The sequence below is a fragment of the Colossoma macropomum genome, unplaced genomic scaffold, assembly GCF_904425465.1.
Source record: "Colossoma macropomum unplaced genomic scaffold, Colossoma_macropomum, whole genome shotgun sequence".
NCBI lineage: Eukaryota > Metazoa > Chordata > Actinopteri > Characiformes > Serrasalmidae > Colossoma > Colossoma macropomum.
In genome coordinates this window covers 8,436,945-8,448,357 of record NW_023494787.1, presented here as the reverse complement: position 1 = coordinate 8,448,357, position 11,413 = coordinate 8,436,945, and the positions used below count along the sequence as shown (strand labels likewise).

Below are 11,413 nucleotides of genomic sequence, written 5' to 3'. Positions count from 1 at the left end.
AATTAGCAGAGAAATGTCATATTTATTCATAAGTTTGCTCCCTGTAGATCTGTTAACTTATCATTAAGAAAATGAACAAAACATATATTAATATATATTTATTTATATTTTATTGATTTTTTATTTTTCTTTACGTTAGAAATACATCAGGCAAATGCATTTTTAGTCTGAGAGAATGCCATTAACAGCAAACAGCAAAGCTGAGTTGTCTGTCTGAGAGCAAGTCTGAAACTGATAATTGAAAGCAAGAATGAGAAGCAGCGCAAGCCGTAAAAACAGGCTGAGGGCTGAGGTGTGTCTCTGTCTTATCTATGTTATCTATGCGAGGCACATAATTACAAGCGATGCTTATCTCTGTGGAAAAAAAATCATTTCACTTCACCTGCCATTTATGTAAGGAGGGTCCACCATGCAAATCAACACATACCCACACAAGCACACAGACACAGCTGTCAGGCTGCTTAAAGCAGCAGACAGGTATGATGGCATTGTTCACTTTCTCTGTTGGTTTGTGGGTGTTTGGACTGCAGTGGATTCCACTCATATTTCCAGAGAAAAGTTTGACTCTGGAAACATGTAAACTATGTTGAAGTCATCGCTCATGGCAAGTTACACCCAAATCCAGCCTTCGAGGGGCAACCTCTTGGTCAGGTTACAGAGGTAGGATTAATGAGGCAAGGGGGCCAAAGGAAATATGGAGGCTTCACCTGACCTACGTTCAGGTAATGAAGGACTGCTGATATAGGCTCATCTGTTTGAATAACTGGTTGCATAGACACATGCAGCATAGTTGGCAGTTAAAAGTGGATTTTTTTTTTAATTTCTGCATAATTCAATCATTAAGATGTAAGCAAAGTCATTCATTTCAATAAGGTTCCACAATAACCATAGGGCCTATAAGCCAATTAAGCTATCATCAGCTAAAATTCAAGGTAACTAAAGTAACTCAAAACAACTTTTTTAAGCTCTTACTTGAGTCATTTCCTTTATTAATACTCTTATATCCAAGTGAATACAGTAGCAGCACTCTCACTGAGTGTGCAGCGCTCTCACTGACTGACAGGTCAATGTTCAAGCAACTTGAAGCCTAACATCTAACATCTCTAAATGAGCGTGGGCTGTCTGGATAAGAATCTCCGCCCTAAAGCCCCCACTAAACACCATTTCTGTCATTGCAAACCAAAAAGCGTCCATCACCAACAGAATACACATCAAATTCTTAAGATATTTCAGTTACAACTGTGATGCTTCAGGACAGTAATGTGAACACAAAACGACTTGCCTTGTGCATGCCATGAATGCACGTTGCCTCTCCCAAATTCACTGGTAGAGATGGCTGCCAGTCAACAAGAGATAATACAAAAATAACTCAGTGGCGTGCAAGTTTTGACCTAATCTGGCTCTCATCATGCATGTTCAATAACAGTAACTACTGGTGTTCCACTGGACTTTTTACTTTATCAGTTCATTTTGGCTAAATCACGTAACTTTTAAAGCTCCATTTTAAAAGCAGGGCCCAAACCTTTCTTTACCCATCCTAAGGCAAAGTGGTGGGGAAGAGGTTCTCTTATTTACCAATAGTGATGATGTAAACAAAACAATTATAGCTTTACCGTGCTGCATCATCATGGCAACTTATGCTTCATACCTAACCTGCTCTAGGACATTTAAATAACATTTTGGAAAAAATCTTTTTACTAATCAGGGCTGGGCTTCTGACAGTTCAGGAACAGAGTACTAATGGAGGCGGACCCCTCTGGTCCTTTTTTTTCAGAGTAATATTTGTGGCATCAATCATGTATAAATTTTCGCTTTCAGCAGAGGACATCAAATTAGACAGGTATCAAGAATATAAAGCAATTCCAAATCCATTCCATAACCACTATCATGGTGTGTATCGTTATGAATGCTTTTATGTACATCAGCCAGTCACTTCATTAAAACCAACTCACTACACTCATCCATTTGATCAGCTCCACTTACCATATAGGTGCACTTCTACAACTTCTACTAGCTTTACAGTTACAAACTGTAGTACATCTGTTTCTCTACATACTTTGTTTGTCCCCTTTCACTTTGTTCTTCAATAGTCAGGATCACCACAGGACCACCACAGAGCAGGTATTATTTGGGTGATGGATCATTCTCAGACCCATTATCACCACTATTACGCTGCCCCAAAAGAGAATTAGGAAGACTAACTGAAATTCTCCAAAGATTAGAAATTTATTTAGTTAATTTGCAATAAACCAATATGTTTGATCAAACCAAAAAATCTGCTTTTAGTTACAGTGCACCAGTGATCTGGAACTCACTACAGGAAACACTAAAGCTCAGCTCGCTGGTGTCACTCAGTAATTTTAAACATCTACTCTCTAACCACCTCCACTCTGCCTGCAGCTGTTTTACCTGATTTTTTACTATTATTGTCTTATTTTCATTATTTTATTATTTATTTGTTTGTTTATTTATTATTTTTCATATTCTTATTCTTATTTTAATTATGATTATTTTATTATTTTAGTCATTTTAATTCATTTTTAGTTTACTTTTTGATCTTATTCTCCATTTATTTTATTTTGATTTGATTTTATTAACTTTTACATTTAGCTACATGTTAATTATTGTTTTGAGTTGATTTGTACCTGATTTGAGTCATTGTTTAATTAAATTTACTTTTATTATTTGACATGTTCTTAACATTATCAATCCCTTGTTCTGTATCAGTTCGGCAACATTGTAAATGAGAGTCACCCTCAATGTTCTCCTGGATTAAATATAGGTTGATTGATTGTATTTCCATACAAAGGCCTAGTAAATGCTGTGGTCAGTAAAGGAGAGTTATTAACCAATTCTGGCAGTACTACCTAACTGCATATTGCAGGGAAACTTCATCTCTTACACTTTGAGTTTGATGCTGCCTTTCTCATTAAACATTTTTGTCTGACTAGTTTTTGATTTGGTCTTTGTTTTTTTACAAGCAAAAGTAAAAATAAGCTGTGTGTTTATGATTTCTGTAGTTCTCCACTGCAGCAATGATCATGCAGTTGCACCTAATGTGCTGTTCTGATTATTGGTTTGTTGAATTAACATTCTCAGCTCTGTATGTCTCTGAAATCATCCCCCATGAGTTCCAGTCTTTTGTTTCCTGCCAATGGGTGATAGCAGAAATGAACTGGAAGGGTAATGACGAGTAAAAATAAATAAATAAATGCCTATAAATAAACACAATAATGCCTATGAATAAATAAATGCCTATAAATAAACACAATTGACCAGTGTATATTTTTGCTGCCTTCAACTTACGAAGCCAGACCACTGCATACTCCAAAATAAAGATATCTAAAAAGCAGTAATGCAAAATTGATTACCACTGGATCTCTGCCACAAAGCTGAAGTTAACCTGAAATCAAAATTGACCTTTTTATTTTGTTAGTTGGTCTTACAAAGCAGGATTCATCATATCATACTGCTTAATGGACAAAATTCTAGTGTTTAGTTTTCTCCCTGACTCTCCCTGATAGTGTAAATGAAAATGAATTGTTTTCCAATTCACATTGACTTCAGTGATGCTGTTTATGCCATTTTGCTGTAAAATGAGTGAAACATGAAACGCGAGGTGTAAATGGCCTTCATCTTTAAGAAGTGAATTAATGTTGTTCAAACTCTGTACCTGGGGTTAGGCTGTCATTGCCAGTCCTATTATTACCAGATTAGATACAGGATCAAAGTCTGTGTGTCACACACGCGACACACAGCATGCATACATGCACATAGCACACACACACAAAAGGAGAGAAAGAGAGAGAGAGAGAGACAGAGAGAGTGTCAGACAGGGATAACCAGTTACCCTACCTAAACACTGAGAGGTGAAGCAAACACACCAGAACAACAGGTGGCTCAGTAGTCGGCACAGTGAAATACTCAAGTATTCCTTTACTGAGACCTGTTAGTGTAATGATCAAAGCACAATGCTGAATCAGTCCTGTCAAAATGTCTCTTTATGACCAGTTAATCGCTCAACTTGTCATTCAAGCCTTTTTCAGACTTGATAACTAATCTCCTCTGTTGGTCATCGCTCATGCAGCAATTTTCCTCGATAAAATGTTCAAAAAGCTGCTGCTCATCTGGTCCAAAGCCTTTCTAAATTCTCCTATGTAACTCATTAAAATCACATCACTGGCTCTCTGTGGCAGCAAGAAACAGATACAAGCTTTAGGTCTGGCATTCCAGGGCACAAAGAGCTCAGCTCCTTGGTGCGGAACCCCATGCCTGCAAGCCGTAATAGGTCTTCGACTTCTATGTTCTTCTCATGTCCTTCCCTGAGATCGAAGCTCACTTATAAGATAGTGTCTCACTGCTTCAGCATCTTTGCCCATCCATGGTGGGACGAGTTTCCCCCTGAGCTCAGCATTCAGCAACTTCTCAGTTCTTTGCGCTGTGTACTTTCAGCCTTGGGTAACATCTTTTGGCACTCTTTCTCCCTTCACTTCTTAATCTTGCATTCAATATTTGAGCTCGTTGTTGAGTTACTGAAACAAAACTGTACTTCATATTTGTATTCAAGGCCTACAGCTGTATTTATTTAAATATGTCAAGCTATGATATTTGCTCTTGTCTTTTAGGTCATAGATTCTTGTTGTGTCTGAGCATTTTGCATCGGGTTCCACTGTTTGTATGTAGCTTTGGAGAAAAGCTTGTTTTATAAGAATGAACCTAAGTGTACACCCTTAAAAACGTTCTTCAAGGGTTCTTATATAGATAATATAAACTTCCTTTTGCCTTTCCCCTTTTCTCCAAATGTAGTGTGGATGTGAGTTGCTCTTTAACAGAGCACCTCACGGATCAGTGGAGGAAAGCTCTGAGGAATGCATCTGCTCAATTAAAAACAAGCGCCAGTCACACGCAATGTTAGTCCAGATCTCTGCCCAGCCGTTTACTAGGTGAGAGATTCTGCAGGATCGGGATGGATTTAGGAATCAGGCTATGTGTGCATGAAGAAAGCAGACACCAACCCCTAGAAGTAAACATTCAAACTACTAAAAAAGGAAGACTCGTCTGTTGTTGCATGCATTTTCTCAACTCTGAGTGCTGCTAATGCCAGTGTAAGTGTAAATTTTTATTGTTTATTCTTAACAATCATTTAGTTTAACATGGTATTAGACCTGATCTTTTTACATTGTTCTTTTTATACTTTTATGTAATCCAGTATTTTATTTCTTTAATCAATTTTAAAAAATCTTTTTGCATTTTAATGCTTTTTTGATTTTTCTCCTTCCTTTTTTACATTTATTAAACAATGTACAAACCTATTGAACTACTTTGTTTTAATACATTGTGAAACACTACAAGCTGCTATAAAAATAAAGTTATAAATACCAAGTAAATGTATATACATATATAAAATATATATACAAGTATCTCCAAAATGGTAACTTTACAAGAGATGGCAAAAATGCTCTTTACTTTCAATGCAAGTTAATGTATACATATAAATACATATATATCTATATATAATGCATACAAAAGTGTGGTTCCATTGACTTACATTAAAGCAAAGAAGGTTTTTTCCTTCTTCTGTAAAATTATCATTTTGGAGATACAAGGTTTTGTTTCAACAATAGCGATATATATATATATATATATATATATATATATATATATATATATATATATACACATATATATATAGTCAACTCCTACATTTAAACCTGAATCGAAGGAAAATTCATGCAGTTTTACAGTTTGAGTGTGTTGTTCTCATTTTCCTTTCTGGGTGTTCTCACTTTTTCAAAGCTACATCAAGCGAGAACAGCCAATGGCGGAGAACACTAGTCTAACGCTACTGCCTTGGTGAAAGCTAAAAAAAAATTAATTGATGAGGTGAAACAGGCATTTAAACATTTTGGTTATTTAATATATTTTCAATACATATATTATCCACTTTATATTTACTCAATTAATGTCTTTTGACTTTGTACAAAAAAATGTATCCTTAAGTGTAAATAAACATATGTTTTCAAAAATGAAACTGATACAGGAAAAAAGTTTAGACACTATTTTGGATATATGAGGTTTATGGGGTTTGGTTCTGAAATGTATTGATAGATATATACACATCTGTGTCAGTCTCCCTGCCAGTACAATTGCAAGTCTATCAGAGGGACTCTCGAAACCACAGGGAATTGAACAGTTTGCCATAAGAGATGGGCTAGAAATGAACCACAATGCTGCAAAAATGACTTTTACTATAGATGTCTCAAAGTTTTAATTGCCAGCAATGACTTTGCACCAAAGTACTAAAAATACTCGTTTGTGATGTCTGAATATTTTTCTCTATCGGTTTTGCTTTTTTGAACATATCTTTATGTATTCCTATGAAGACATACTTCTCATTCATATATAAAAGTATAAAGTCAAAATATATTAGGTGTGTAAATGTGAAGTGGAAAACCTTAAAAAACAAAAACAAAAATGGCTGGATACTTGTTTTCCCTTACTGTATTCTGTATTTCATTCTTCATATCTATTTTTTATCCATTTTATCCATTATCTATTTTTTTTCTATGAAGGACTGTTGAGATGTCTATTACTTGAAATTTGTGTGCATCCATGCATGTGTGTATATAATGTTTGTCTTGTTTGTTCTGGTTTGCCGTGTTACATATATTAAAATGCAATAAACACATATTGATAAAAATATATATATATTGACTCATACCCCTAGAAACCATAGACATAAGGCATATATATTTTGCATAACACAATATCATCATAAATGTTTATCTATGATGATCTCTGACACTATTTCAGTACAGCTCCACATGGAGGCACTAATGCGTCTTTTCACTGACTGAGTAGAGTGGTTGGCGTGATGAATTACACTGCAGACATACATATATGTCCATGTGTGGATACCAAAGGCTGTGTGAAGAAGTATTCTGTGCTAGAATGGCTAAGTATTTTGCACCTGGGTTACAAGCTGAAGAGAAATGAGGATGAAAGGAAGTGGCCTAAAAAGTGTCTATCCTTTAAGAAGATTTAACATGAGGGGAAAAAAATCACACTCTGTGCACCGTGTGGGCGGCCTCCTTTCGTCCAAGTGGCTGAGAGGCTTAGAGAGGTCAGGTAAGGCCTTTAGGCTTGTGTTCTAACCTCCTACTGATCACATTTTACACAGAGGCAGCACAGAATGAAGACAGCACATCAGAAACAAAGAAGTGTAGAAAAACAAAAAAATTGTCCAACATCCCACAGCATGATGTATTAAGGCTTTACGGGGCAGAGGGATCTTTAAACCAAAAGAAAAGGGAACTGAGGGTTCAGGTGAAGAATGAAGGACAGTGAAAATGAGAGTAGATAAAATGTACAGAATGGAGTGAGGGAAAAGAGGATAGATCATTCTAGAAGTAGATGGATGGTTAGGGGTGCCAAGTTAGGGAGATGACCTTGCGATGGCTGTCCACTCAGCTTTGGAGACATCGAGTAATGGGTCTTTTATTGACCCTGGCGGTGACCGTCATCCTCATGCTTCTGGCCACACAGTCTCTTCAGAACACCAGGTAAGGAGCCAAAGTGGGGATGCTTAATTTGGTTGTTTTGGTTGTTCAGAACACAGCAATACTCTAGTCTAATGAAGTGTAAGATCTTTAATAGTCTGTAAGACTTAGCCTAAATATGGGCAATCAGTCAAGATATGCTTAGTGTCAGAAATCTGCTTCTTTTACTTTTAATTTTTTTATTAGGTTAGTTTATATATATAAATAGCAGTACTGGCTGTCTTGAAGCCCAATTTTGGTCTGTATTTATATCCATTTTTATAGGTAACAGTATTTCATACAATATCAGAAAACATACTGATACAAGCAAGTCTATTTGATATTACTTAACAACTCAACGTGGTTTAAGACAAATGGACGATGATTTAGGCACAATACTAACTGATGGCATATTAGCTTTCATTACCTCTTACATTAGACTCCAAAGGAAAACTGAAGAAGCAAACTTCAGACACTAAAAATGTCTTGGCTGATTAACTGATTAACCATCTGAAGTAAGGATGATACTGTGAAAAACAGTGTGTAATCTCGTCATAGGGGCCACAACGTGAGGCTGTCAGGGGAGAGGAGACAGCAAAAAGGGCATGATCACAAACATCCACCAGTCCGCCCTGGATCTGCACCAAGACATATGGCAAGCAGTGCAGAAGGAATAAAGAACCAGCTGCTTCCCACTGCTGAGTCCGTCAACCAGGCCGTAAAGAAAGGAAGGAGCCCTCCGCCTGTGGCCTTCCTCAAAACACACAAGACTGGCAGCAGCACCGTGCAGAACCTGCTGTTCCGACTTGGAGAAAGAGAGAAAGCCACCTTCGCCTTCCCCTATTACACCTACCAGTTCAGCTACCCTGAGAGGTCTGTGGATGCAATATACTTTCTTAACATTTCACGTTGTGTCAGCAGTAATCAGTGCCACTATTGCAGTACCAGGTCATCTAGAGTACACAAGGCCTCATAGTGTGTTATAAAGAAGATACCGAGCTCGACCTTGGTAATCACTGGTAATGTGGGTCAGATATGGCTATAATGGACTGATAAAAGAAATGCAACTTCAGTATAAGACCTACACTCATGCTGTATTTTCATTCATTTTAAAGATGGAATAAGAACAAAATATGTTGTTGTACTTGCATTGATTTTATGTGAAACTGAACGAGCGTCTCTGAACGGGCTCCCTTCTAAAGATAGTATTTGCTAACAACTGTTAATATAATGTGGCGTCAGAGCACACACTGTTCTGCTTAGTTAAAAATAATAATTAAGTTAATAATAATAATTTAGTTAATAATAATAATAACAAAAACAACAACAACAATAATAATAATAATAATAACAATAATAATGTGTATAATGTTATTAAAATGCTTGTTTGTGATAAGCTCAGGCTATTTAGTTAGTTAGGAAGTGTTATAGAAAGTGTTATTCCTTTTGCAAGGACTCTTATTGTGAAGGGCAGGGCTAGGTTTGGTGGTGTGTTTCCATAGCAAGCTTCAGTGTTGGCCTAGAAGCTAACAGGGAGTAGCTGTGAGCTAGCCTGAGCATGATTTTTCCTTCTGTATTCTGTTTGCTGTGCTGAGTTTCCAGTAAAGATGAGTTATGAACCAGAACTTTGACATGTCCAAGTTTCTTGAGGAAACCCCCAACATCACAATATAATAAATATGACCCATTTTCACAAATTAACCCATATTTTGCCAGATTTTTGTGATGTTTGTCTGTTAATGAGCCACATCTGTTCATAAACCTTTAACAGTGTTTACCTAGTGAAACATTAAAAGCTAGAAATTGATGTGTAGCTGATCTGGGATCAGGATCTGCCAGTCTGAAGGCTAACATACTGATACAGCACTTGTTAGCTAAATTAGCTTTTACTAAGTGAAGCTAGACTTATCAGTCATTTTCTGAGAAGTGCCTGCTCTCACACCACTCCACCTCAAAAGCCAAAAGAAGGATAGAAGCTATTGGCTAAACTGAAAAGGAGGCAAATGAAGTTAACATCAGAGCCAGTTCTTGAGGAGCCTGGCCTCTTCCCCTGTTATATCAAAAAAAGGCCTGCAGAACGCCAGAGGGCGCCCACGAGCAAGTCCTCAATGAATGGGGGTGAATGAGTTAAATGGCTAAAAACGAAAAGTTTAAATAGCTGCTAATCACTTGCCCACAACTTTCCTTTCATTTTAGAAAGTAGAAGCTTGTATTTCACTAAAAAGGAAAGGTTTGTTTCCTAGTTTCTACATTCAGTACAATATAGATAGGATGACCTTGTCTTTTGTGTGGTTTCAGGTTCAGAGCAGAGTTTGTGGATGAGCTTCCAGAAGGATCGTCTCAGTTTGACCTGCTGTGCAGCCATATGCGGCTGGATCTGAGCCAGCTGAGACAGGTGATGCCTCCAAACGTGGTCCTCGTCACCATCCTGCGAGAGCCCCTCAGGACCTTTGAGTCTGTCTTCAGCTACTACACTTCCAGCATACCTGCTTTCTCCAGGGCCAAGCAAGCAGCCGCTAGGGCTGAAAACAAGGACAGGACCACGCTCTCTGTCTTCCTGGAGGATCCAGAAAGCTTCTGGGACCCAAAAGAGCCAAGGGATGGTCTGGCTAAGAACCCCATGAGCTTCGACATGGGCTTGAACAATGAGGAGTGGAACGCCTCTTGGCCCGAAGACTTGTCCCATCTAGAGGAGGCCTTCGACCTGGTGATGATTGCAGAACACTTTGATGAGTCACTGGTTCTCCTAGGGGCCCTGCTGGGTCTGGAGCCACAAGACTTGGCCTATGTTTGGATGAACGCTAGGCAGAGCAGTGATGTGACTATGTTGGATGATGATGCCAGAGCCAAGCTGCGATCATGGAATGCACTGGACTCCCTCCTCTATGACTTCTTCCTGCAGGAGTTCTGGGCCAAGGCCGAGCATTTTGGCCTGGACCGGCTCAAAACAGGGGTAGCTGAGCTTAGCGCCTCCACAGAGAAGATACGGAGCAAGTGCGTGTCCAGGGCTGCGGTGCACCCTAGTGAGCTGGAGGACTTAGTGCGGCCCTGGCAGACAGACACGGCCACCATACTGGGATACGAAGTCAAAAGGAACCTCAGTCTGGAAGATCAGGGGTTCTGTGTGCGGCTGGTGCTGCCTGAACTGCAGTATCACTCTCATCTGTACTTTCAGCAATATGGCAGAGATATGAGAGCCGTGCCTGCAGACTGACACTTGGACTAATGGAACAGTATGGCAAAAAATCTTACACAATTTTACTCTTACCCCAAATGTAGTCAATAAGCCAAGATATTTGGGTTTGAAGGTTGCTTATTTAGTTTTGCACTGGAGCTACAAGGATAATTTCAAAAGTAATGGAATGCTGCATCAATTAGCATCATGCAAACTACATGCATAAATCATTACACACATACTTTAAATTTGGACATAATACTTGTCCAAGAATGCATATACTGCTATATGAAATATACCTGTATAGTCTGTACATTTTTATAGATAACAACTGAGGAGGACCACAAGCTAACAGCTAAAGGTAACAAGGTCTTACCTCGGTTTGGCTCCTTTTCTATGTTTGACATCCGATGTGTGCTGAATAAAGATAGAAACACTGTTTTCTTTAACAGGTAGCTGACAACTGTGGTAGACGTTATGCTAATGCTAGCTTGGTTGCATTTATCGTTTGAGTTTTTAACTTTAAGCACACTCCGGCCAAAATAAAAAATGTTATCACTGCTAACCTTTTTTAAACGTGCTTACTTTCATCCTATAGTGGTTCCAGAATAATCTCTAGAGTGAGATTTTCTGGTTTAAAAACTCAGACCACCTTCTGATGATGTGTCTGAAGGTGGGAGGAACATTTGGAAAAACCTCA

General features: G+C 38.2%; 1 protein-coding gene across 1 annotated transcript; it reads left to right on the top strand.

The window, feature by feature from the left end:
• The first annotated feature begins 7,061 nt into the window (after positions 1–7,061).
• On the top strand, positions 7,062–10,752 carry LOC118805018 (galactose-3-O-sulfotransferase 4). The gene is made up of 3 exons (XM_036565621.1): positions 7,062–7,562; positions 8,097–8,411; positions 9,837–10,752. Exons 1-3 carry the CDS (start codon positions 7,444–7,446, stop codon positions 10,750–10,752), a joined length of 1,350 nt encoding a protein of 449 aa, XP_036421514.1. The 5' UTR covers positions 7,062–7,443.
• The last annotated feature ends 661 nt before the right edge of the window (positions 10,753–11,413 follow it).